At 40.6% G+C, this 27,928-nt stretch overlaps 1 protein-coding gene and 1 long non-coding RNA gene across 5 annotated transcripts in view; both read left to right on the top strand.

Annotated features, from left to right (window-relative positions):
* scarb1 (scavenger receptor class B, member 1) overlaps positions 1-27,257 on the top strand; it is a 52,396-nt gene extending 25,139 nt beyond the window's left edge. For 2 of the 4 annotated variants that reach the window (XM_050053247.1, XM_050053246.1), the window contains exons 9-12: positions 11,144-11,217; positions 11,370-11,421; positions 13,495-13,641; positions 26,338-27,257. In XM_050053247.1, the coding sequence (XP_049909204.1) occupies positions 11,144-11,217; positions 11,370-11,421; positions 13,495-13,641; positions 26,338-26,430 (366 nt within the window). In that variant the 3' untranslated portion in view covers positions 26,431-27,257. Of the gene's footprint in view, positions 1-11,143; positions 11,218-11,369; positions 11,422-13,494; positions 13,642-18,816; positions 19,101-20,340; positions 20,412-26,337 lie in introns of those variants that run through there. The other 2 variants (XM_050053249.1, XM_050053248.1) reach the window with 2 other exon arrangements.
* LOC126395635 (uncharacterized) lies at positions 20,425-26,327 on the top strand. Its single transcript, XR_007570478.1, has 3 exons — positions 20,425-22,644; positions 22,690-23,145; positions 23,178-26,327. It is a non-coding gene; the product is annotated as an uncharacterized LOC126395635 (long non-coding RNA).
* Positions 27,258-27,928: the final 671 nt, after the last annotated feature.

Raw genomic sequence — 27,928 nt, 5'->3', positions numbered from 1 at the left:
AATAAACTAAAGAAAACATTTTTGGTGACGCTAAGTCACATACACCATCATGTCGCGTTACTTCAGGCACATATGGTTGTTTTACATAATGAAACCAACCAGTTCGTCTTTCAAGTTCCCTCTTAATTTAAGCTGTGGATGCATAGTCATGATTTCTGTTAAGAATAGTTTGGATATTTTTAAGTAGGGTTGTGTGAGGTGCTTATCCATAGTCAGTTTATTATATACAGTAGATGACAGTCGGCACGCCTCTAGTTTGGAGAAGCAGGCAGGAGCAACACCACAAGCTAAGCATACATATATCACCTATTAGAATATTACTTTAGTGGAAGTCTTAAAGTATCTGATATTTACTGTACCTAAGTATCAAAAGTGATGTTATTATATTAAATGTAATGCAGTATTGAAAGTGAAAGTAGTGAAATAATACTGCAAACAACCAAACTAAAAATACCACAGGTGACAGTGGATTGTTTGCACAGGGCTGTTGTCAGTGTCCTTGAGTTCCGATGTGCTTATTTCGAGCAGAGGTGGACTGATTACATATCACGGATGTGTTCTTATCGAGTGCACAGTTTTATCTATTTTAAAACACAGTCCGAAGAATCTCCCGCTGGAGGTGGGTGAAAGGTGGCTGAGTTTACCTCCAACTGATACAGCTGTGTTAATGCATTATTCATGTATTTAGATACGTGTATGAGGTCTTTGGAACGTGCCTCAATACTGCGTCCCTTCACTGATGCTGCTTTGTGGTTTATAAAAAGGAAATTCCACTACTCTCTGATTGATGGATAGACTGTTGAGAATGGTTTAAAGGAAGTCACTCAGCTACAGTCAGACTCTTTGCACACAGCTGTTTATCATCATGTAATCGTGCAGTTATCACTAAGTGAAGCTGGTAATCATTATCATCATGTATTTGATGTTGCTGACCTACTGCTGGTTACATGGGTAAACCGTCCCTGAGTCTCTGAGAAGTACCTAAATGACCTCAGCGATATCTGACTTAATTGCTGGACAATAACAATAAAATTGGAGGACTGATAAGTTTGATGTCACACACTACACGCCTTACACAACTCGGCTTGTGTAAACCTCTCCTCCACGGTGTAGTTGGCTGCAGCCTGCACTGTGATAAGGTAATTGGAAATTGGGCTATTTCCCGATAATTGCAGTTGTTTGAGAATTAAGGGTTATTAGCAATCTTTCTATGGCTCCAATAAAAGACTCAAGATTGTCGCCATGCAGATAAAAGCTTGTGTAAGATGACCTCAAATGGACAAAGGGACGAATCCAGGAAATGTAATTAGATAATGAGTTAATATTTAAGGGAAATCACTTGGCGTGGGCTAATTCGAGGAAAAACTTGGAGAGATGTTGGGTGTGACATCTTTATGCTGCAGCTGAGATTACGTCTGCGATTTATAAAGTTAATTCTTTGTCATATAAATGAAGCATTGAATTTGTAGCTGTGACCGGCAGCTCTATAGCTTGCTCTGTCTAGAGCTGCCCGACTAAGAATTTTCCTAGTCAACCAATAGTCGTCATTTAGGGCCACTAGTCGATCAGTCGCCCGCATGTTTCTGATATTAGTTTAACTATTAAATGATATATTTTGGTGGTTTGAGTTGAAGGTGTGAGAAAGAATAGTATCAGTAACATTGTTAACACTGTGCTACATTACAGAGAAATACAAAACTTCATTAATATAGGCCTATATTTTATCTACAAGTGCACGTCACACACTGAGCGAGCCGCCTGTTAATGACGCTGTGGGCTAATGGGCATTTAGCTACTTCCATGTTTCAGATGATACGTCATGTTTGTAGTCGACCAATGAAGATGAGTTTACATATCACCTTGGGTTCGTCCTTCACCTTCTCACAATGATCCCACACTTTGGATTTCCTGCCCGACATGTTATTAACTAGCCTGTGGAATAACCGCAGGTACCAGCCCTGGAAATTAGGGGCCGTACACATGCTGCGTCTTTAACCACTTGGAAAAAGCGAGGTCGAGCAAGCAACCTTAACAAGCACCTGGGTAGCCCTGCACTAACATGATCAATCTTTCCGTATTTATCAGACTGAATATTTACAGAAGAAGGGAAAGATATATGTTGGCTGTGATTGGTTTGTAACATGACTCCTGTCTGACTGCTGAGTGTGGCCACTTCCTGTATCTGTCCTTTGAAATTTCAGTTTTGATTTATTTTGACAAGGCGCAACTTCTAATAGAGTTCAAGACCAACAAACAACAAAACCAGTTGTATTTTCATTGCTGAATTTCCCGCAGCTTTTTTGGCACCACACATGAATGTTTTTTGGCAACCTGTTGCTGTTTTTCTAGCAGGGATTCTGCCCCCAAAACCAAGCCAAAACATGATCTTTCTCTAACTATAACCAAGTGGTTTTTGTGCCTAAACATAACCACACGTTAAAGGGAAATTTTGGTTATTTCAATCTGTCTCCTATCGTCCTAAATTTGTTTCAAGTGACTAGTGACATAAAAATAATAGTTAGCATGTTAGCCGTTAGCCTAGATACAGCCGGGGCGCATAGTAGCGTCAGACCTGTTCAAACGTAAGTGAAGGGGCAACCTTCAAGTGCAAAGTTAGTCCACTAAACAAGCTTTTTTTCCACAAAGACCGCCTCATATCGTTAGGATAAATGTCAGAGAACATATAGAAAACGACATGTAAACGTGTTGTCTTACCTTACCGGTGTGCTGCCATGTTTGTTTACCATCTAGCTCTGCTTTCCAAAGGGCGGCCGATATCTCGATATCGCGAGAACAAGCAGCGATCTCATAGCATGCCTGAAATCTCGCAAGCTCTAGATAAAGCCCAGCTGGATACTACTCCAGGTGGAGGTGTCTCGTCCTCGGTCACATCCAGACCTTGAAAATAAGGCTGCAACCGGTCCCATTCCTTGCAACAGAGGCATTCCTCTTCTGTGGGCACTGGGGCACAGCATTCACAGGTACACCACCAATCTCCAGAGCTACGCAGCCTTGCAGCAGCCATTCCTCCTCTCTCGTCCTCTACCTGTTGCGCCTCTCTCTCTCTCCTCCTCCGTTCTTCAATTTCACGAAGCTCTTCGTCAGTGTATTCTGGCTCAAATAAATAAGGGCGGCCATCAAACTCTGCAAAATCAAATTCCTCCTCCACAAAGTCGAAGTCTGGCAAAAAGTCAGCCATTATTCTATAAATCTTTCATAAAATAAATGAATGAACTTTTCAGGCTACTGTCCGGTTCTGCCTTCCAGCTGTTGCTGCTTGTTCTCGCGAGATTTCAGGCACGGTATGAGATCGCTGCTTGTTCTCGCGATATTTCGGCCGCGCTTTGGAAAGCAGAGCTAAATGGTAAACAAACATGGCAGCACACCGGTAAGGTAAGACAACACGTTTACATGTCGTTTTCTATATGTTCTCTGACATTTATCCTAACGATATGAGGCGGTCTTTGTGGAAAAAAAGCTTGTTTAGTGGACTAACTTTGCACTTGAAGGTTGCCCGTTCACTTACGTTTTAACAGGTCTGACGCTGCCATGCGCCCCAGCTGTATCTAGGCTAACGGCTAACATGCTAACTATTATTTTTATGTCACTAGTCACTTGAAACAAATTTAGGACGATAGGAGACAGATTGAAATAAACCGAAATGTCCCTTTAATCACTCTGCAATGGTGCAGAGTGCAAAGGATGCTGGAGTAAATATGGAAAGATAAAAGTCACAGATTGCTTTATATACATGAGGCAGGTAGATATGACAGTATACACTGTGTGCATAGATTTCTATTTTATTGTGAATGCACTTACATGGTAAACAAACTGTACAGTGCAGGTACAGGTGAATGCTTATTGCACATGGATTGTTCCTGACACTATGATATGAATAACAAAGCAAGTTATTCCAACTAATATCATAAACGTTATTTATTTTCTCAGACTGAATTATCAAACTCTGAAGCTGATGTTGCTCCCACACTGTTTCTCTTCATCGATCTGTTCTCTGCTGGAACATCCTGTATGGTTTCCCTCTCTGCAGTTTCTGTGGTTGTCGCTGACACACAGTGAGCCATGGTGGCAAGCTAAAAACATTAGTCATAAACTGTGAATGCAGCAGCAACAAGCTGTGTCCGCCCTCTAATCACAGTAAACACAACCACTCGCTGCCTGAGAGCGCCTCAGCTGTCACTGGCGAGCTGTTCGGCTAAAGTTACGTAATCCTCAAGATTTGTTCACTTTTGGGGGGTATTGTGTGTACCTCAGAGGAGACCAGAGGATTAAGACCATAGAACAGAACAAGTTGTACCATAAAGAGCCAATCAGCTCTGTTATTTCAGAGCTTCATTTTTTGCCACAAGCTGCATTCCTACGGTCTGCTCTTTGTCTTCATCCCGCTAACTTCAGCTCATATGAACATTTTATCAGAGCCACATGTTAAAACCGGAACTCTGACATCTTTCTCGTTGAGCAGAACGCCTTCAAAGAAAATAAAGTGTGCGCAAGATGATAATCGTATGTGTATTTGCATTACAAATTTCTGCGCCGAGTGATGATTTCAAGACCCAAATGTTCTACACTTTGTACTTCAGAAATGTAAATGTGAAACCAGTGTGCCAGTGTTACAGCGACCCCTTAGTCGTGTGAAATCTATAAAGTAGAGACCAGTGTCTTCTCAGCTTTGAAGCAGTGATATGAATTAATGACATTAAATCAGTTCATGTCAGTGACTGTGGTTTGAAACTCATCAGTCACTTTGTTGAGTTACGAATATTGATGGCATTTGGGATGAAGGACTTCTTGAATACATTTGTAGTTGCGAGGGACCCTATAGCGCCTCTTTGCTTTCTTCCTCGTCCTTTATGTTTGGTCAAGGGATTTTGTGGTTTGCCAACTTTTTTGCCAGCCATTGGCACAATCCTAGAAACTTTGTTCTTCGATATTCAATTCAGGTGACCGTACCAGGCAGGAAGGTGAAAAATATTGTTTGTACACTAGTTCCGAAATCTGCCAACTAACACAGAGGTCACTAAGTTTCCCAAGAAGATGGGGTCGCTGTGAGCATCACTTGAAAACATACTCAAGCTCACCTGGGAGTCCACAAACATACCGAGGTATTTAAAGTTTTCTATAGTTTTAACGTGTTGGCCATTAACTAAAACTGGCTCTGTCTTCAGATCTTGTCCTATGCAAAAATTTTACTCTTTATGCCCAGTTCAGAGCAAAGAATGGCGACAAAACGAGTTGAAACAGTTCTGTAATGTCCTAAAAACCTGCTGTTTCACACCAATGCAACTAGATGAGACGGTGTATCATCCCTATGCAACAACTCTCTGTACTTCCGTTCTGATTTTCAGCTTTTCAGGCTTATTTTGTGGCTGAATATAATTTGTAGCTTCTTAAAATATGAATGAGGATAGTGACAGTGAGATACTGGCTACAGTTGTGTTTGTAGTAGTGATGAAACGGCGAAAAACAAATAAAACGAGCATCAGATGGACTGTGTTCATGATAAATATGCCACAATAATATAAATAACCAGTGCTAATTAATCAGTCAATGAGAATATGTGTGTGTGTCGGGGGTATAAGCTTATACAGCAAGCAGCAGCAATGGCGGAGGGGCTCGGCAGGGACGGAGCACCTGCCTCAGCAATTGAACACACCGTCTATGGTCATTTTGACTTGACCAGCTGACTTCACTACAAGCTGATTGGCTGTTGAAACAGGTGACGTGCTTTATGTTCTAAAACCAGCCCCAGCGATTTGACCAGCTGAGTTGCAGGTGACACCTGAGTCGAGCTCAGACAGCCAGTTCACACAGCTGCAACTTTCCTCTGCAACGTTCTAAAAACGGTTTTGTCTTGTTGCAAATCATTGGTCTGAACTGGGCTTTAGTCTTGGCCACATTAATATCCAACTTGCTGATGCGACACCTTGTTTGAAGGGCCTTAGTGTGGGCCAGATGGGCAGCTTCCCCTAATGGGTCTATTTTTTTGTAGAACACCAACTAAGGCCACATCGTCGGCATACTTGAGCAGTTTAAATAAATAGTTTTAGCTAAGGTTAGCTTTGTTTTACAAAGCTGGCTCAGTTCCAGACCCCAGAGGGCTCTGTAGCTCTTCAGTTGCAGTAGCTTACCAGACACATTTTTCCACCTTTTTGTTGCCTGTTGAGCACAAATGTTGCTGCATATAAACCGAGCAAGCTGCTGGTTGGCATCCATGTTTGTTTTGGTATATGTGACAATTGGTGTTCTTGTTGGATTGTCGTCTCTCCAACCCAATCAATAGAATAAATGTTGGCATTTTACGTGTCTGCAAACCAGAGATACGTTACATTTGCATGTTATCATGTAACAGATACATTGAAACTTAACCACAGCGTTGTTGACATATTAATGTGTGGTTAGGTTTAAACAACACAAAGCTACAGTTATGAACTGTGGTTATGAACCTAGCTTTGAGCGGTTAATTTCGGCTGGCATTCTCCCTTTATGCATGTTAGTTTCCAATTCCCCTTCACTATGGGAAACAACAACCACAGCCTCCAAGCTATCAACTTACACACTGAAAATGGCCACTGTTGGTGCCGCTATCACACTTACGTTTGGTGGCCAAAAAGCCACTGGAAAAATGACTCGTTAATCACAAAGTTTTAGCTGTTTGTTGGTCTCAAACAGTGGTCTGTAGCTTGGCAGGCATTTCACCATCCACTGTCCCCTCCACCTCCCAATGACAAAGTCAGATTATATACTTCATTATACGAAACACTGATATGATACGTCTTAAAAGTACAAAAGTAACATATTCGTGGTTTGCAGAAACGTACAATGCTAACATTTTCCTCTGGCGACTGGGCTCGTCTGTCTCCAGAGCTCCAGTATTTACAGCCCAGTGCTTCAGTGTGTTGTCTGGTGTATGGACTCCGTCATCAGGTTTATGCTCCTTCCTGACTGTCGAAAACAAAAAAAAATCTGTGCAAGTTTGTGGAAACAATCTTTATGTGTCCTGTCTTTGTAGGTTTCAGCTATTCTTCAGGTTTGTCCCAAGATTAAGATGTACGACAATTATGGGGACGTTAAGGAAAGGGAAAAGGCATCCAGACATTCACTGGAGGGCTCTGAAAAGCTGCCAGATCTCGTGAGAAAGTCGCAAAGCACAGCCTGTATTGTGCCGCATTTAAATGGTTACTTACTTTTAACAATACACACAGGTTATGTCCATCTCAGATGAATGCTTGCCAACTCGGCGGATCAAAAATAACATCAGTGTTCATTGTTTTTGCCACGATACGTCTGTTTAGTAGAATGTACCTCTCACGGTAGTAATGTGACCCTTTTTTTTACTGTATAAAGTGTTGTCTGGGACTCAAGGACATTTCATTTCCTGCAGGTTCAAGTAGTGAATGTTTGATTTCCGCCTCACACTCGCCAGATGTTGCCAAACATGAATGTCCTGTATTTGTGTTGTGTGTGTGTGTGTGAAGATGTCTGAGGAAGCATTGTGGCATGAAAGGGCTGCAAGAGAGCAGCTAGGATAGAGTCTGTGTTTTTCATATTGGGTTAATGTGTTGCAACGAACATACGATAAGAGGTGTCAAGTGAAATGGATAATGACTGCCTATTCCCCAGTTGTCCTCTGGCATACTCAGAGGCGTGTGGTGGCGCCACTGCCAGCTACAGATCGTACAGTACAGTCAGTGACCTCATGCTGCTGCCTGGTCTGAGCTGAGGGTCTGGATTGGGTTTCATCACAATTTGTTCTGCCAGAAAAACACTCAGTTCAGTCAGGTTGCCAGTGTAGGTGGGCGTGTATAGTGTCCTCGGGCTCCTCCACAGCTCCGCCCTTTCGTCCAAATATTTACATGTCTGGCTCCAGAAATCCAAGATGGCGACGGTCAAAATGCCAAACTCAAGGCTTCAGAACGGTAGTCCACAAACCAGTGGGCGACGGCACGGTGGCTACGACCATTATTTTCAGTCTATGGTTTGCACAGAGCCCTGACCTCAACCCTGTCCAACAGTTTCAGGTTCAGTTCATTTTAATTCAATAAAGTTTACTGGCGTGACATTTCATATGTGTTGCCAAAGCACAATTACAATTTTTTTGTTTTGTTTTTTTGTTCTAAGCATTGCGAAAATTCTGGAGTTATTTATCTGTCACCACTCTCTCTCCCTGTGTCCTCCTAAAAGTGTATTTTTCCACACAGATAGGCTCGGATTGTTAGTATAATTATCTGACAACATAACGGAAAGGAGAAACGAACGTCTGTGTTTCGGACATGTTCCTCTGCCTGTTGCTGCTCCCTCTCTCTCCTCGTCCGCTCTTCAGTTTCAATGAGCTCTGCGTGAGTGTACGTCCGTGTACTCCGTGTTCAAATAAATACGGGCGCTCATCAAATTCAAATGGCTCATCCAGATCCAGTTGGTCAAAATCGGGTAAAAATTCAGCCATGACTACTCCAAACAGAGTACCTCCTCACGTTTCTAAGGTCACTCCAGCAGTAACTTCCTGCAACAACTCAAATCTCACGAGACGTGAGATTTCAGAGCCAGACTTTCACTCTGAATGAGTGTTTTGACTTGCCACGACAAACATGTCCGAATTTTTACCCGATTTTGACCAACTGGATCTGGATGAGCCATTTGAATTTGATGAGCGCCCGTATTTATTTGAACACGGAGTACATGCAGTACACTGAGGCAGAGCTCATTGAAACTGAAGAGCGGACGAGGAGAGAGAGGGAGCAGCAACAGGCAGAGGAACATGTCCGAAACACAGACGTTCATTTCTCCTTTCCGTTATGTTGTCGGATAATTATACTAACAATCTGAGTCTATCTGTGTGGAAAAAATTCACTTTTAGTGGACGTATTTTGACGTTGTTTGACGCTGTCTGAGTGCCCTATTATTTAATATAGCGCGCGCTCACGGGCTGCAGGCAGGTCAGCCCTAGCTTCATACTGGAGAAATGTCAAATACTGAACATCCTATCACTCATTCAGACAAAAGTAGATCGGAAAATAGGGCCCAGGTTGAAAAAACATTAGTTCCCCTTTAAGTAGCTGTCTGTTAGTCACTCACTCTACAGCAGTAAACAGCACTTCAAAATGAAAGCCCTGTGCCAAATATTCACTGTACTTAAAACTAAACTAAAACTGACACCTTTTGTGAGTCACCTGCGGTCCATTCAAAATGTACCCAGGACCCCCTTTTGGACCTTTTGACCCTTTTGAACATGATTTACACAACGTGAGGTTGTGTTTATTTTTAGACGAAAAACAGGCTGTGACATGCACTGACATGTTTTACTGCATCTATGGCGCTGACACTATTTTCTATCCGAGCAGATGTTGCATTTAGTCTTTAGCCTTTTAGTCATTTTAGTTGACATCTAATTTTTGTGAAGAACTTTGTTGCGATGTCTTCATAAGGGCTACAGTGAAGCAGGAAATGCTGCTGTCTCATTGCACGCACCACAGCGCTCGTCTTTGTCCTGACAGTTGTGCTACTATAATACATAATGTCGGCAGTTTGCAAGTTTCAGTGGTTGATTAACGCGTGTTTTTAACATGCATGCATCTTTTGGTGTTATTTTAAATCCCCTGAAGCTATTCCACTTGTTTCAGACTTTAGTTTGGGCATTTTTGACTTAATTCTCTCAAGCTTTCTAGATATTTTTCGGTGCTTTTTGCCTTTATTTGACAGGACAGCTATAGTGTTAAAGGGGGAGAGAGAGGGGTGGCACACAAGTGGCAGAAAGGATAAGAGTAGCAAAGCTGTGTACCTTTATATAACTAGTAACTAGCGTGCACTGGGGCCCGTCGCAACCCCTGCACATGGGGCGCCCGCTCCACCAGATGTGGGTGCCCCACTTCTATCAACCTTTCTACTTCTTATGCTTCAGTTTCTGTTTGTGCACACGGCCCTGAAGTCTCAAGCCAGCTGTTTAGGATTTACAAGCGTGCACTTTCAACTTATGGGGGACAATGGGATTCATCATTATGAGAGCAAAGGTGTGAACAGTTCTGCAGTAAAGGACCACCTGACATAGACCTTCCTTAAGAAAAAATCTAAGATGTCAGTGAATGAAGCCTGTTGCTCTGAAATAGCTTTTTATGTTTAAATATTTTAAATAAAATCTTCACCCTCTTCAATAAATCAAGTTATAAGCGGATCACCGACAGGGATCTGTGCTAACCACAGTATGAAAGTAGAAACATTTGCTCAACCCAACTTAAATGATCCCCTGTGAGGTCCGGGCATGTCTTGACAGCTGCTGGAAGGACTGCCATGAAATGTGGTTCAGACTTTCATGTTCCCCTCAGGATGAATTGTAATAACTTTACTGATCCTCTGACTCTTCATCTCGCACCATCGTAAAGTTTATGTTTTATTTATCCATTGCTGATGTTTGCATTCAGCTCAAAGCACCACTGTTCTGATCCAGCTTCACTTCACTGCAGACTCTTATTTTATATTATTTTATTTGACTTTCCTTCATGTTATTTTATTTAAATTTTTGTATTTTTATTTATTGATCTATCTATTTATTGATCTATCTTCTGCTTCTTCTCATTCTGCTGCTTCTTCTGCTGCTTCTTCTTCTTCTTCATCTACTTCTTCTTCTCCTACTGCTTCTTCTCCTACTGCTTCTTCTTCTGCTTCTTCTCCTACTGCTTTTTCTTCTGCTGCTTCTTCTTCTTCTTTTTGATGGTCCGAGTAACACCAGGGTGTCCACACACTTTTGGCTATGCCGTATTTGCTGTGTTAAAGACGAACACCATGTAGCAACTAGTGGTGCTCTGTACAGGGTTCATTGGCAGCTGTTACCTGAGGACAAAACAGTGCAACAGTTCGACTGTTACATCTCACATGTTGGAGTCCTTGAGTGAACTAGTGGAAGTTTAAACCAGGTTGTAGTCCTCTAAAATCATCAAAAGACAGTCCCTGAAAGAATACGTCACATATGAGGATATCCTTCTTTTGTTAACTGGGTATGCTTACATGGGAAATCTTTTTGACAGCCGGAAGGAAATGTAAATGTCCCAGTTTAATCCTTAATGAGGGGTCGTTTAAGGCTTGATTATCCCCCTGGACCTATCGGGTCTGAATGTGTGTTTCTGTCTCCCCCCAGCTCACGGGCGTCCCTCTAAACGTGTCCATCCGCCTGCAGCTCAACCTCTACATGAAGAAAGTGTCAGCGATTACGTAAGGAAGCTATTCCCTGACGTATCATCATGCCAACAACATTTGTCGTGCATTGTGCTCGTATTTATGTGACAGGTTTAAGGACACTTCCTGCTTTTCTTATGCTCACCATGTAGCCTTGGTGTTTGAAGCTCAGTGTTTTTTCCTTGCAGAGAAACTGGCAAGATTTCTGAGGTGGTGATGCCAATGATCTGGTTTGAGGAGGTAAGTGGTCTGCTAATCAAATATAACTCTGTAGGTGCCCTTGAAACAGGAAAGAGTTCCCACGTCTGCTTTCCCAGCGTTTCCAGTGTTTCATAACTGGTTTTCTTCTTTGTGTGTAATTGTTGTTCAGATCATATTGTGCCTTTTCTGTATCACTGTAATTCACACTTGCTTTGATTCAGTTTTCACAAGCGTTTTCAGAGTTTGTAAAACACAGAATGATTAAATTTTGGCCTCAAAGTCTCAGACAGACAGAAAATCTGTTCAAATCATATTATGCCGTACATCACACAGCAAGTTAGAGCATCACAACATGTTAATTATTCAACTTAAATCATTGTTATATTTAAAGTAAGAAGGTTGATATTAAACAATACTGTGAAATGTAACTATTTCTCTTTTAAACTGGTTGTTTTCTCGATATTTACATTCATAATTCAGCATTTGAAACAACGTAGAATAAATTGACTTTGGAAGACTTAAATTTAAATAAAGATAATGATGTGTCGAGTCAGACTTCACAGTAAATTTACATCTGTATAACGCAAACTATTGATTGAGTTAAATCATAAAAAAAATAAAAATAAGAGGATCTGGAAAAAATAAGATCTAATAAATAAAACTAGAGCACTCGGAGAGCGCAGACCTCCGCCAAGCTGCTCGGATTTCCCGCCATTTTATTATTTTATCCACTTCGCTTCAACAAATCACCATCAAAATGTTTTCATCTGTTCTTGTCCCATTATCGACCTTTCCTGAAAATTTAATCAAAATACGTTCAGAACTTTTCGAGTTATTTTGCAGACAAACAGACCAACGCCGGCGAAAAGGTAATTAGTGGTGGTACTCGGATGATAATAATATTAATAATAATTATGCATTTTTTTTATAGGCACCTTTCAAAGCACTCAAGGATACCTAATGTTGCTGTCTTGGCCATGTCTCCCTTGTAAATGAGATTGTTGATCTCAACAGGACTAAATTTGGGTTAAATGAATAAATAAATAAATAAAAACAAGACAGAGGTAAAAAGAAAAAACAAGCAGCAATGTATCCATCAATCATAGAATCAATCAATTACGTAATATACAATAAAAACTGATAAAATGACCAGACAAAAATCATAATCGTTTTGACATTTGAATGGTATCTGTAGCTGAAGGTACGTAGAAGTAGTAAGTAATCAAAAAATGTACAGGAGAAGTAGCAGTTGGAGTAGTTCATACTTTAAAAAGCATAAAAAGTGATTAAAGTAACGTATGAATGTCCTGAAAGAGCTGAATGTTTTGACATTGACAAGATGTACGGGAGACGTAGTTGTATTAAATGTATTAGTACATGGTTACATTTACTGTATGTACTACCTACTACAAGTGCTGCATACCACAGGTACTGAGCAGTATGTGTGTATAATATTTTATGTTTTTATAGTATGTTACAATATGTATTTAACATTCAGAATCCTAAAAGTATCAACAGTTGTTTTAGTAGTGAAGGCTGTAGTAGTATAATATACACTGGAAACACTGATATATAATGTGTACATGCTGTTTAAAATGGAGATTCTGCTGCTGTCATCTCTGAGACATGTAGCAGTAGCTAAAGGTATGTTCTAATGCTGCTCACCTGGTGATGTAAGTAAAATAAAGAGAAGTGCTGTTTGTTTGGTAGAAAGCCTTGAAACATGTACTATTACTACAAGGTCAGCATCTTGTGGTTTAAAGATAACAAGATAAACACATCAATTTGTCTCTTTCCATGACCTATGTTGTGAAAACTGAAGCAAAGATACTATAATCCTGTAACACCAAAACAAGAAGTCAATTCCCGCGCTCACTTTATAATCTCTGCATTGATTTATTTCTTTTAAAAATTGGCCACACGACATAGATATAGACAAGACAAAGGTCCTTGTGACTGAAACAGCAGCTATTTATAAATAACTCAGAGGCGATAAGTGTGCACAGGAACTGACTTTTCTTCAAAACTGGAAAAACCAAGTGTTGCCTTCTGTTCATAATCCTGTTGTAAACCACACTGCATTCTTATTTTTTGCCTTTACTTCCTCCTCAGAGAGGCTACATAGACGGCCCCATCCTCACCACGTTCCACACAAACCTGGTAGTCCTACCTGCTGTGATGGAGTACATGCAGTACGGCTTCATCGCCCTCGGCCTGGCCACGATAGTAATCGCTGCCCTGATGCATCACAGACTGAAGGTAAAGCTGACACACAGCATGCAGGCGCGTGCTCTGTGTTACGCTTTTTTAACTGCATGTAGCATGTTGCTACGCGTGTTCTCCCACAGACATGTGGGGAAAGGAGCAGGAGAGACTTTACAGAGGGTGCTCTGATAATTATTGGTTAATGTTTACCTTGGTTCAGTATTAAATTAATTTCCGTACCTCATTTTAATAGCTGGTGCTCAAACATTTTCAGCGGCGGATTAATACACATTTACAGCTCCAGTGAGTATTTGTGGCAGCAGGACGTTGTATGTAGGAGTGAGCCAAAACAAACTACTGTGTGTGTGTGTTCATGGTGATGAAGGATCATGTCACACAGTGCAACAAGTTGCAGTACGCTCCAGATTACATTTAATGTATCATGCTCACACAAGCATAAGAGGTTGGCAACCTGCTATTATGAAGGCACGACATCTGGCTTCTTTCTTTTGACTACTCCTGAGACTGTTTGCAGGAAGAAAAGGTGAGAATATATTAGTCAGTCCTCCCACAGACTGGCATTAAAACCAGAAAAACAACCAGATCAGACAACCCGACTCCAGCCCTGCAGTCATAATGAGTGTGCTGGGCGTCACACGCAGCGGGATGAGCAAATTATTTTTCATTATCGACTGATTTAATTATTTGCAGCCGGTTTTAGAATCAAACACCTTGTTAAGATCAGGCATTATATTTGTGTATCATCTCTCAGTGTCATTTAAACACTCAGATACAGAGAGGTGTAACAACAAAAACATGTTACGTTGGATTTGTGAAAAAAAATGTTTTCACATGGGTCCACAGTGAACAAAAAATCCCCCCAAAAGGTGAATATTCTTTAATAAAAGATAAGATTAAAAAATAAAGAATAAAATAAATAAAAATATAAAAAACAGAAAAATTAAAAGAATCAAAATATAAAAAATAAAGTTAAAGGGGGTCCACATTTAACAACCGTAAAACTACATCACAGTGCATGTTCAAGTATCCTCGGGCAAGATACTGAACCCCAAATTTCTCTTGATGTCTGGTCCATCCGTGTGTTAGAGCGTGTGGATGCTTACTGAGTAGCAGGTGGCACCTTATATGGTAGCCTGAGCCACCAGTGTGCTAATGGTTGAATGTGACATGTAGTGTAAAAAACGCCTTGAGTGGTGGGAAGACAGTCTAGATTTTTATTATCATTACCGCTAGTCCATCTCTTAATACTGTCTGACTCTCAGCCCCAAGCCTGTTGGGTCCTACTGAAGACGTAAATCTCTAACACATATAGTTTCATTTTTTTAAAATCAGGCTCAGCTGGATGAACACCCAGTGCAACAGCATGGCTCATTCATAACGTCTACATGCACAGTGAAGTCGAGCTACGGTTACAGCTCGACCAGGCCATTTGATTGGACTACTGTCCTTGTCCCGGTATACAAGCACGGGAGGGGAATCGATTAACTGACCGAAGTATGTCTGACTGTGCTATAATGGTTGGTTGTGCCCCTTTTAGCTTGTTAGTATTGGACCTATTGCATCACAGACCAAACAATTGACCAACTGGTTAGCTACAGTTAGGTAGTAGCAAACTGGTACCATGGTGGACAACTTAACAACTCTGTACATTTTGTCCATCCAAAAATGTACCACTCTGGTTGTAGATTCCGCCATGTTGAGACCGGCTTCTTCTTCTGTTACGCATTTAATGCGTTCAACTTCTGGGTCAAAGCTCAGGGTTGACACTGTGGAGCATGTGCCGAATGCCATGGCCATCCAGGAGTCTTTCGACTCCCAGTCACATTATCTGGGTGTGTTAGTCCAATTTAGTTTGATTTCAGTCCGATTACATGTATCTTAAAAGTCTGGTTTTAATCGGACTAACACAATAAATCAATTTTCTCTATTGTCATGTAAACATACTTTAATGCACTTACAACAACTGAGCTCTATGGCTCAGAGGAAGAAAATCTATCAGGCTCTGATACACACACAATAGGCTACGTGTTAGGGGATATCCTTTAAGATTCACAGTCAAACAACTTGTAGATTATTTGTGGTTTTAAAACCTTGAGCACCTTCACACAGTCACTCCTGCTCCTCCGCTGACATGTATTTATATAGCACTCCAACAACAAACTTTATCTCTCTAAACTCTCACCTGCTGTTGACTGACTGGATAAAGAGAGTAAAAGTTATTATCTGTCAGGTGTAGCTCCTCCAGCTGCTCCTTGGAGATCTTCCCTCCTGTTTACCTTCACACTGAAATATTATCAGCCATGGCATATTTGGCCATGGCACAATACACAGTAATAAGGCTAAGGTAACAGGTCTTGTGTTGTGTCATCATGAAGTACATATTTGCACTGGTTTAGGGACGTTATGGTTGTTTTATGTAAGGCAGGAAAAGTTTGTTAATAAGTCAACATCTGGACTCTTAGGTACAGATTCAGCCTTTAGAGTATGTTTTTATTGTGCTGTCAAATGCATACAAACAAACTCTGAGAACGCTCTTTAACACACTTCAAAGATAAGATGACATCTTAATGTCTCTTTGGTAAATAGGAAAGAATTTAATATTTTCATAAAACATGACATCTGACGTCAAAAGTATTTTAAAGGAATAGTTTGACATTTTGGGAAGTGCACATTTCGCACTATCTTGCTGAGAGTAAAATGAAAAGATCAACACCAATCTCTCTCTGAAGCTACATCCAGGAGAAGGTTAGCTTAGCTTAGCAAAAAGACTGGAAATGGAGGGAAAAGCTAGCCTAGCTCGTTTAATAGATACATCAAACTTTGTTTGCTTAATCAGTATAAGGGTTAGGGTTAGAGCTAGGCTAACTGTTTTCCATTACATCAAGTCTAAATGCTAAGATAAGCTAACTGCCTTCCTGGTCTAGCTTGATATTTAGCGTTCAGACATGAGAGTGGTCACGAGCTTCTTTTCTCTCATGTTTGTATGCTAAATATGAAGCTATAGCCAGGAGATTGTTAGCTTAGCTTAGCTTAGCGTAAAGACTGAAAACAGGGAAACAGCTATCCTAGCTCTTTTTGAATATACAAAATTCTGCCTCTGAAACTTGATACATTAAACCCTGTTTGCTTAATTAGTGCAAAGGTAAGGGTTAGAGCTAGGCTAACTGTTTTCCATTAGATGAAGTCTTTATGCTAAGCTAAGCTAACTGCCTTCCTGTCCTAGCTTCATGTTTAGTGTTCAGATGTGAGAGTGGTATCGAGTTCTCAGCAAGAATTAAACGATACCACTCATGTTCATGTGCTAAATATGAACCTACAGCCAGGAGATGGTTAGCTTAGCTTAGCATAAAGTCTGTATAGTGGACCAGCGGACCAGCTCTTCACCGCTGCAGGGCTGCTGTAGGGGTTGTAGGAGTTTGTCCATGCAGTCAACATATGTTTTGTGGACGTGGGAAACGCTTACGACCACGTCCCACAGGGAGTCTTGTTGGGGGTACTGCAGGAATAGGGGGTACTGGGGTTGTTGCTACAAGCCATCCGGTCCTTAAATAGCCAAAGTGAGAGCGGTGTCCATATAGGCTATTTGGCACAAAGTCAAACACGTATGCAGTGGGTGTTGGCCTTCACCAACGTTGCCCTTTGTCCTTTGTTTATGTTACTCATGGACAGGATCTCAAGGTGCAGCCGGTGGGAGGAAGGGGTACGGTTTGGGGACCTCAAAGTTAGATGTTTGCTTTTTGCAGATGTGGTTCTGTTGGCTTCATCACACCATGACCCCCAGCATGCACTGGGGCAGTTTGCAGCCAAGTGTGAAGCAGTCAGGATGCAGTACCACCAATTATGAGACAATGGTTCTCTGCTGCAAGATGGTGGATTGTCCCTCTGGTTAGGAGGAACGTTGCTTCCCCCAGCCAAGGAGTTCAAGTATCTCTGGGTCTTGTTCACAAGTGAGGGTAAAATGCAGTGTGAGATGGATAGGCAGTTTGGCCAATCCTCACCTGTGGTCATGAGCCCTGGGTAGTGACCTATAGAATGAGATCATGGATGCAAGTGGCTGAAATGAGTTTCTTGTGTAGGGTGGCTGATGTCAGCCTTAGAGACAGGGTAAGGAGCTTGTAGTAGAGCTGCTGCTCCTTCGCATTGAAAGGGCCCAATTGAGGTGGTGCGGGCGTCTGATCAGGATCCTCCTGGGTGTCTCACGTTGGAGGTTTTCTGGGCATGTTCAACTGGTAGGAGGCCCTTTATTATATATCTCATCTGGTCTGGGAACACCTCAAGGTCTTCTAGGAGGAGCTGGAAAGCGTCTCTAAGTAGAGGGACGTCTGGAGGACTTTAGCTCAGCCTGCTGCCCCCCTGACCCGGCCATGGATAATCACATGAAAATTGATGGATGGAGCCAGGTCAGCTGTTTCCTCCTGTTTCCAGTCTTTATGCTAAGCTAAGCTAAATGCTTCCTGGCTAAACCTTCATATGTAGCGCACAGACATGAGAGTGATATCAATTGGTCATTTCCGAGAGTTGGATGATAAGACAGATACCACTCTCGTGTCTGTGTGCTAAATATAAAGGTGCAGCCAGTTAGCTTAGCTAAGCATTAAGGCTTGATGCAAGGCTAGCAGAGCTTTAACCCTTGTACTTATTAAACAAAAGTAAAGTGTTAATTAGTGAGCTTAAGAAATGCTGTTAGGTGAGTTTTGTTACCTTTGGACAGAGCCAGCATGCTGCTTCCCCTGTTTCCAGTCTTTATAAGCAAGGCCAGGCTACCCTGTGCTTCTAGCTTCACATTGAGCCTACAGACACAGTGTTATCAATCCTCTCATCTAACTTTTGTCAAGAGGCCTAATAAGCATATTTCTCAGAATGTCAAACTATTACTTGAAATGAACGTCAAGTACTGGCATGTCCGTCAAGTCATCATAAGTTAATTTGTGTTATGTGATGTGTTATGAAACACATTACACTTGATGTTGTATAAGTCCATAAACCAGCCAATAACTTGAGTTAATGAGTAGCCTGCATGTGTATTTTCAGCCAGTGTTGACATCTCACTATCACAACACTGCTGTTTATATGGTCTGATATATCAGCGGCAGTTAGGTTAACTGTTTGGTAAGACGTTTAGAATTCAATGAAAGTCGTCTAGATATAAACAGTGGCAGATTTTTAACATCATGAGTAAAAGTGGGTTTCAATGTTTTATGTTTGCAGAGGTCTCGTACAAATGTGGAAATGATTTCCACAGGAGTGGAGAACCCTGGGGTTTGTAAAGCTTTTTAAAGCTCCTGTGTATGGAGGACGAAAAATGACTTAAGTATCAGTAAATAAATTCTGAAATGAATAAATGTATGAAAGCATACAGGGATAAATAAAGAATTAAATAAATGTATGAATAAATACCTGGATAAATAGATACAGAATTAAATAAATAAATGTATGAATAAATACAGGGATAAATGAATAAATAAAAGATTAATTAATGCTGAAATACACACATAAATAAATAAATGCAAGAGGAAATTAATGTTTAAATACATATGGAAATATAGAAAATAGATAAATACATGAATAAATAAGTAAAAGTTGATTATCAAACAGGACATGCATTAATAAATATTTTAAATTAATTAATTAATCTACATTTTTGTGCAAGTACATTTATTTATTTATTTTTTATTTATGTGTCTATAAATTGATGATGTAAGAGGTCTTAATCTCTTTATTTATGCATTTATTATTTATTTCCATATTTGTTTCAGCATTTATTTATTCCTTTATTTATCAATTTTAATGTTTATATATTTATTCCTGTATTTATTTATGTATTTATTCATTTATTTATTGATACTCATTATTGCATCCTCCTTACCTACACAATCTGGTTTCAATCATCTGAATGCAAAGTACTCCAAATTTTGATTTGATTTGTTTGAACTGTGGTTCAAAAATTTTGATTTTGGATTTTTTTCTTCAAGTCTAATCAGTGCATTAAGATCATTTGATTTCATTTTTGTAAATTGAAGGAGTTACCGTTCATTTTTACTTCCTGATTTTGGCCACAGCATAAAAAAGAAGCGTTTTTAGAAACGGTTTTAGATTATCCGCCCCATTCTCATGGACGTGATATCTCAAGGACACCTCGAGTGAATTTCTTCAAATTTGGCACCCACTTTGGTGGTCAAAGGTCATTTCATCTCATTTTCCCCTTATGCCTGGCCTTAATACTCCTCTGTATTATAATGGCTGATTAAAGGTGGTCTAGCCCTGTGTTTTGTGGAAGAATAGAAAGGAGAATTTACCTTCATGATGTAGCATTTGTTGATCCATATCAAGTCTGTCATTTCAGGCACTTTTTTCTGTACTACAGATTTAAAATTTCGGCTTCTCTTATCCTTCTACATCTTATTAATTTCCGTTGCATGATGATGAGTCGCTTAAAAAGCTGCGGAGGCAAACAAACTGAATGCCTTCACATTTAATTGTGTATGATTATGTGAAAAAAGACACTGAACTAACCAATCGCACGTTGTCTCAATAAACCGCATGGCCGAATCAATTTCCACCAGAAATAGCTCCTTGCATGAACTCTAATGTCTCTGCACATCCACAATCTAAAATAAAACCTGGTGCTGCTTATTTTAACCTGTGCACCCGCTTCAGTCAAGCCGCCAGCTATGTGTGATCAGTTGTATTTTCTGATTGGCTGATGTGTGAGATAATTTGGTCGTCTTTTAGGCCTCCGCTAAAGAACGAGTAGAAGGCGCACATTACCATGAAACAAAGGAGAAATGTATCAAATAACTCAGGTGGGTGCACACACAAAGGCAAACACATGTATGTAAATGTATTCATGTATTTTGTGTAGTTGTGTTTAAGCTGCAGAGCTGAAAACAGGAAAATTGGTTTTCTCTTTATCAGCATGAGCTTGTATGTTTAGCAGCCCCAAACACACTGATAAGACATTGCAAGCTGTTGAAACTGTTTGATTATGTCCACACTTTCATGGCCTACAGGTCGAGGCATGAAAATGTGGATGATGCATCATTAGCAACTTTCATGTTTGTGGTTTCACATTCACACCTCAGTTTTCACTTACTCACTTTAATTTAATTATTGTTTGTGACCTCACATGACTCATGTGTGTCATACCAAACACTTAACAGTGTTTTGTGCACTGATGTTTATTGAATGAATAATTATGTCCAGATCTTTTGACAGTAAAACTTTAAAAGACATTTGTATAATTGCAGTTAGGTCACAAACCAATAAAGCTGCGGTGTGCTCCACATTTAATTGAATTTACCGTGTTCTCACAGGCATAATATCAGGTTTGCAACCTGCTGTTACGCACGCACCCCACCTGGCTTCTGCCTCTTGACTCACCATGGGATTATTTGCAGGGAAAATGTGTGAGAATATATCAGTCCACCCACAGAGTGATGCTAAAACCAGAAAAACACCAAGTTGTGTTTTGTCCAAACAAACCCTGTGTCATGATGAGTATACTGGGGATCACTCACAGCAGTCTCAGATAGATCTGATTAATTGTCTGGATATGTATGGAAGAGAACAGTGTCAATAGGACAGTGATTGCAGCGATGGGAAATGAAAACACAGGTAAGAATATGACAGAAATGTTTTATGTCAGGGTACAAACAGCCTCATGCCTGGTGTTTGATTGAAAAAGGTTGAAAGTCTTATGAGCAAATTCACAACAGGATTGAGCTGCTTTTATGTCCGCTGAAACTGCACAAATGAGACAAAAAGGAACCATGTAACCCTCAAATGTACCTGCAAAGAAAGAAATGCAAGCCTAACTGTGCTGCCAAGCAAATAGGTAGTGTGTATACATATGGTGCAAAATCAGCCCCTTTCTATGCAAATGAGCCTCTTTGCAAAAAAAAAAAAAAGTCCACTTCACAAAGATCAGTGCTAACAGCCACATGCAGTTACACTGAAATAATTAGTGTCTTTAAAAAGTTGGTGGTAACTGAAGTGTACTAACAGATTAGGTTATTAAATGTTAAATCTGGGCTGCATAGGTAGGTAGGTAGGTAGGTAGGTAGGTAGGTAGGTAGGTAGGTAGAGATGGTTAGATAGGTAGGTAGAAAGGTAGGTAGATGGAGAGAGAGGGGCAGAGAGAGAGAGAGGTAGTTGGAAAGATAGGTAGGTAGAAAGGTAGATAGGTAGAAATGTAGATAGTTGATAGGTAGAAATGTAGATTGGTAGAAAGGTTGATAGGTAGAAAGGTAGAAAGGTTGATAGGTGGAAAGGTAGAAAGGTAGATTGATAGAAAGGTAGAAAGGTTAATAGGTAGAAAGGTAGAAATCTAGAAAGGCAGAAATATAGATAGGTAGAAAGGTTGATAGGTAGGAAGGTAGAAAGGTAGGTAGATAGGTAGATAGTTGATAGGTAGAAAGGCAGATAGGTAGAAATGTAGATAGGTAGAAAGGTAGATGGGTAGAAAGGTTGATAGGTAGAAAGGTTAATAGGTAGAAAGGTAGATAGGTAGAAAGGTAGGTAGATAGTTGATAGGTAGAAAGGCAGATAGGTAGAAAGGTTGATAGGTGGATAGGTAGAAATGTAGATAGGTAGAAAGGTAGATGGGTAGAAAGGTTGATAGGTAGATAGGTAGAAAGGTAGATAGGTAGAAAGGTTGATAGGTAGAAAGGTACAAAGGTTGATAGGTGGAAAGGTAGAAAGGTTGAAATGTAGAAAGGTAGATAGCTAGAAAGGTTGATAGGTAGATAGGTAGAAATGTAGATAGGTAGAAAGGTAGATGGGTAGAAAGGTTGATAGGTAGAAAGGTAGATAGGTAGAAAGGTTGATAGGTAGAAAGGTAGAAAGGTTGATAGGTAGAAAGGTACAAAGGTTGATAGGTGGAAAGGTAGAAAGGTAGAAATGTAGAAAGGTAGAAAGGTTGGTAGGTAGATAGGTAGAAAGGTTGGTAGGTAGATAGGTAGAAAGGTTGATAGGTAGAAAGGTTGATAGGTAGATAGGTTGATAGGTAGATAGGTAGAAATGTAGATAGGTAGAGAGGTTGATTTGATAGGTAGATAGGTAGAAATGTAGATAGGTAGAGAGGTTGATAATTAGAAAGGTAGATAGGTAGAAAGGTTGATAGGTAGAAAGGTACAAAGGTTGATAGGTGGAAAGGTAGAAAGGTAGAAATGTAGAAAGGTTGGTAGGTAGATAGGTAGAAAGGTTGGTAGGTAGATAGGTAGAAAGGTAGATAGCTAGAAAGGTTGATAGGTAGATAGGTAGAAATGTAGATAGGTAGAAAGGTAGATGGGTAGAAAGGTAGATAGGTAGAAAGGTTGATAGGTAGAAAGGTAGATGGGTAGAAAGGTTGATAGGTAGAAAGGTACAAAGGTTGATAGGTAGAAAGGTACAAAGGTTGATAGGTGGAAAGGTAGAAATGTAGAACGGTAGAAAGGTTGGTAGGTAGATAGGTAGAAAGGTTGGTAGGTAGATAGGTAGAAAGGTTGATAGGTGGAAAGGTAGAAAGGTAGAAATGTAGAAAGGTAGATAGGTAGAAAGGTAGATAGCTAGAAAGGTAGATAGCTAGAAAGGTTGATAGGTAGATAGGTAGAAATGTAGATAGGTAGAAAGGTAGATGGGTAGAAAGGTTGATAGGTAGAAAGGTAGATGGGTAGAAAGGTTGATAGGTAGAAAGGTTGGTAGGTAGAAAGGTAGATAGGTAGAAAGGTTGATAGGTAGAAAGGTACAAAGGTTGATAGGTGGAAAGGTAGAAAGGTAGAAATGTAGAAAGGTAGAAAGGTTGATAGGTAGAAAGGCTGATAGGTTAGGTAGGTCGATAGGTTGATAGAGAGATAGAGAGAGATGGTTAGGTAGTTAGGTAGATACATAGATAGAGAGATAGAGATGGTTAGGTAGTTGGATAGATGGTTAGATAGGTAGATAGATGGGTGGATAGATGGATAGATAGACTTAATTGTCATTCAAATCCACACAACATTGACTCTGAATTAAACATAGATAAAACTATACATCAGCAGCAAAAGTGCTAGTGCTAGATAGACTAATACAAGTCCATCAAGCTGAGACCAGAGATCAGTGAGAGTGTGAGAAGGGGATTATTGACTGACATTCAGTGTAAGTGGATGGTGTGTAAGAGGTTCATCATCTCATGGAGTTCAATCAGTTAAATGTAATGTATTGCAATCATCTGCAGAAGACACTGTCACCTCACTGGAATGACTCTGCAGCTATTTCTGATGATTTGTAAAAAGCCTAGAACTGGCCGTCGATTCATGATAGTGTAGGCTGAAAGTGTACAAAAGGGCAGGTGCATTCCATGTCAAGCCTCTTCTGCCCGCTTTCTCTGTGCCACATATGCCGCTGTGTAACACCAGAGGCAGAGGGTAAGTGCATGAGGGGAAGTGGAACTTCTAAGAAAACAGCCACGGTTTCTCTCTGTCACAGTTTCTCTCTGTCACATCTAAGGCCAGGACACACCAAACCAACATCAGAGAACTAGTGGCAACCAAGGCCGACTGTGGCATTGTCTCACATTTCCTGTGTGTCCGCCAAAAAGTAGCACTGAACACACTACAAAGACTACAGCCAACAGTCATCTGGCATTTATGTTGGGCACATGTGTGAGAAAAAATAACTCTCCATACTAGCATGGGGTGGTAGTCTGTGTTCATAATTGAAAAACGGATACAGAAAGACCGACAGGATGGATTCAAGGCGCTAATTAGCCAGTTAGCACATAAACAACTCAACCTGATGCTGAAAGAACAAAGGATATTTACTGTGCACCAGAGAACAATAACACAAACAGGAACGAATTGTTTCTGTTTAAGAGCTCAAGGGCCGGAAAAATAAACTTACCTAATACAACAAATTTGTGTCGATCTCACGCCCTCTTGATTTTAGTTGTTTGTTTGCTTTCCTCACTTCCATTTCTCTTCTTGTCCTATGAGTTGAACCTCCAAACAGAGTAATTTCTCTCACTAACAGGCTCCGTCATTCCCGACTCTGATTCAGCATGCTGATCCTGCCAGAAAAAGCTGACAGGGCCCCCAGCGTTGGGGGACATAATGCAAAAACTATGGTGACAGATGCTCATGAACAGCCTGACATTGACCAATGGCCAACTCTTGGCTTAGTGTGTTAGGGCCTTTAAATTCCTTTCCATTTTCAGGAATGCCTCTGCACCTCGTCAATCAGGACCCGTAGCTTGTGGTCTGAAATTTTTCATTTTCTTTTTCTCTCTCTGCCATTGTTCTGCGTTTTTGGTGCATTTATACTCAATCTGACGCAAAACAGGAAATTTTAAGTGCTATGTCATAGGCAACTGGACTTGCTTGAGTTTCTTGAAGATGTGCCACCTCTCATCCAAGAGTCTTTCCCAGTTTTAACGGACTGGTGCTGAGTCGCAGTAGCCTGGAAATCCAGACCCAAATCTAGAAAGATTTAGGGTCTGGCTATGAGTTATGTAAATGGCCCAACTCGAGGGGCGGCACCAAGCATGCATTTGAAAATATCACTGCACGCAACTGGATAACACTACGACCAATCAGAACGTGAGAACTCTGGATTTCCAGGGTAGAGTCGCAGGCTTTAAACTCTGTTAGTGTGAACCCTTACAGAGTCATTGGGGTCACATGTGAGTTGTTGACCCACCCAGCCGTTATGTGTTTCGTAAGGGTTAGATGGTCCAGGTGTGAATGGGTGTTGGATGGAGGGATCCCAAGACGGCATTGTAGATGGGTGATAAGTGGTATCATAGGCCACTTCCTCTGTTTAACAATGGTCATTCCGGTTTGATGTAGATGGCTTCTTTCACGCGTCTTTCAAACCATCTGTCTTCCCTGGTCAAGATGTGAACATTGCTGTCCTCGAAAGAATATCCCTTTTTCTTTAGATGTAAATGAAGAGCCGAGTCTTGACCTGACGACCTGGCTCTCCTGTGCTGTGCCATGCACTTGTGGAGTGGTTGTTTACAGTTCGTTAGAACTTTTTCTTCAAGAAACTCGAGCAAGTCCAGTTGCCTATGACATAGCACTTATGATTACCATGACCTGGATGACTGAGAATCTTCACCGACATAATGGGAAATTGCACTTGCAAAACTTCTATCAGGTGTGTTTGCACTGTACTATCAATGGTGCATTATCAACCTCGGAATCCAGTGACTGTCATCTGAGGACGACACAGCCTCCGGGGGCGAGAGCCAATATTTCGGGCTGATCTGGTGACTTCCCCTTATGTGCGAGGCTCATTTTAGTTAACGTCTATAAACAGATATTTGCATATGAATGAAGATACATTTTAAAAAATATTATAAAGCTAACGTGTCATGAGACTATTGAGATTGTACCTCGGCCAATGCGTTCCACCTCTCCGCACGGACTTTATGTCTGCTGTTCGAACAGAATTGGTCAGTACTACTTGGACTACAAACAAAAATGAGAACTGATACCAAAATTTTGTCCTGTCGACAACACATTCTGCACACACATGCAGATTTCAGGTGATAGAGATCGGTGCATATCTTTTGTGAACTGGACTTTGAGACGAGGCAGATAGTGGTTGCAAGTGAGTCGCAATTCACGTTGCTATCAGTGGCAACAATCCATTTGTTGTGAATTTGCCCACGAGTGTTCAGCTGCTTTGTTTTGAATGATCTTTACCAGACAGTGCCTCTTATCTTCTGAACACTTCCTAACGCTCTCCTTCTTTGTTCTGGTCCTGACACAGAGAGGTAAATGTGAAGGTGGCACCTCAACAGATGGAAACAAGAGCACTTCAACCGAAGAGAGAGAACCTCTACTACGACATGACATGGACTGACAAACGCACACACACACGCACACACAGAGCTGGCATTGTGCACTCACTGATTTGCCAACTTTATTCCACTATCTTGAACTGGAACACTGACACATGGTGCTCTGCTCGGTATATTTCAAAGAGACTTGCACACAAGTGAAGTGATGCCATATTTTAGTATTCTGTAAAGTTGATGACACTCAAAGACTCTCTCCCACTTCTTTAAGTGTGTTTGCGTTGAGGCTGTTTGGGTTGAGACTGTTCTGTCTCTTTAAGGCGGGACGTATGAAGATGCTCTGTCACTTAAAAACACTTTTTTTTTTTTTTTTTTACTAAGTTCTACCAAAAAAAGACATTTCCAGCGTGTTAATTTTGCTCTGCTCAGTGTTCATCAGCGTTGATCTGAAACATTTTATAGTTTTATCACTTCATCAAGGGCAGTAGACAGTTACTGTGGTGGCTTTTTTTTTTTTTTTTTTACTGTGATTTTAAAGAAATGTTTCTGCATCAACAACAAGGGAACTTAATGGGCAGAAAAGCTGACTGTAAGGTGTACTGTATTTTACTACCAATGTGCCATCCTCAAGGTGGAAACCTCTTTATCCAACTTACCTCTGGGTCCTTGTATTTCATGTGCACTGTAGGAGTTGAAACTGAAGAATCAAACACTCCTCTGTCATATAGTGAGTCGAGCAGAGCGGACGCATTCCTGTTTGTATACTACTGTCTTCTGTAAAGGTGTGAATGTATTTTTTGATGCAGTTTGGTGTCAAATGCCTCCTTTATTATAAATAAGTGAATGAATGAAGATTAACTTGGAGGTAATAAATGTTCCATTGTTTAAAATACTGTTTATGAACGTGTTATTTCGCTTTCCTGTGAGTGCCTCAACTGTTCCATCTGCAAATAAAATAAAAAGTGTTTTTGACATATAAAAATAGCACAAATCAAGATGGTTGGAGTGGTGAAAGATTAGATTAATGACAGGGTATTTCAAAGTGACACCTGCCCACAGGTGTCAAGAAATGATTAATTAATAATGATAGTAATGATAATAAGAAAACATTGCCAGCCGCCTCATGTGGGCCGACAGGTAGGGAAACCACCGGCAGGCATCTATTATAGTTATTACACTGTTAGTCACGGTGTTCCTGAAGATTAAAGCGAGGTATTTAAAATCAAAACGGGCAAGTTTTGTTTTTTATTTTTAAGATTTCTTGGCACTAAAATAGAAGATAATACTACAGTATGATGGGACATTTCAGAGAGAAGGCTTTCTCATTGGCTGTTGTACAAATGCAGATGTGCGTGTACGTCTCTTCAGGTGGTGAAAGCCTGATTCAGTGGTGGAGAACACTGCGAGAAAGTTGCTATTCCAGCATTGGCAACAACTGCCTACACTGCAAAGCAACCCGAATCAGGAAGACGGACTGATCAAGAACAGAGTCTAAAAGAAAGTTTGACAGTATATTAAATAAAACGTGTCAGTATCAGAAGTGTTTCAGAGACGGAGAGAAAA

Source organism: Epinephelus moara, chromosome 9 (assembly GCF_006386435.1).
Source record: "Epinephelus moara isolate mb chromosome 9, YSFRI_EMoa_1.0, whole genome shotgun sequence".
NCBI lineage: Eukaryota > Metazoa > Chordata > Actinopteri > Perciformes > Serranidae > Epinephelus > Epinephelus moara.
This window is presented reverse-complemented; position numbering and strand designations above follow the sequence as displayed.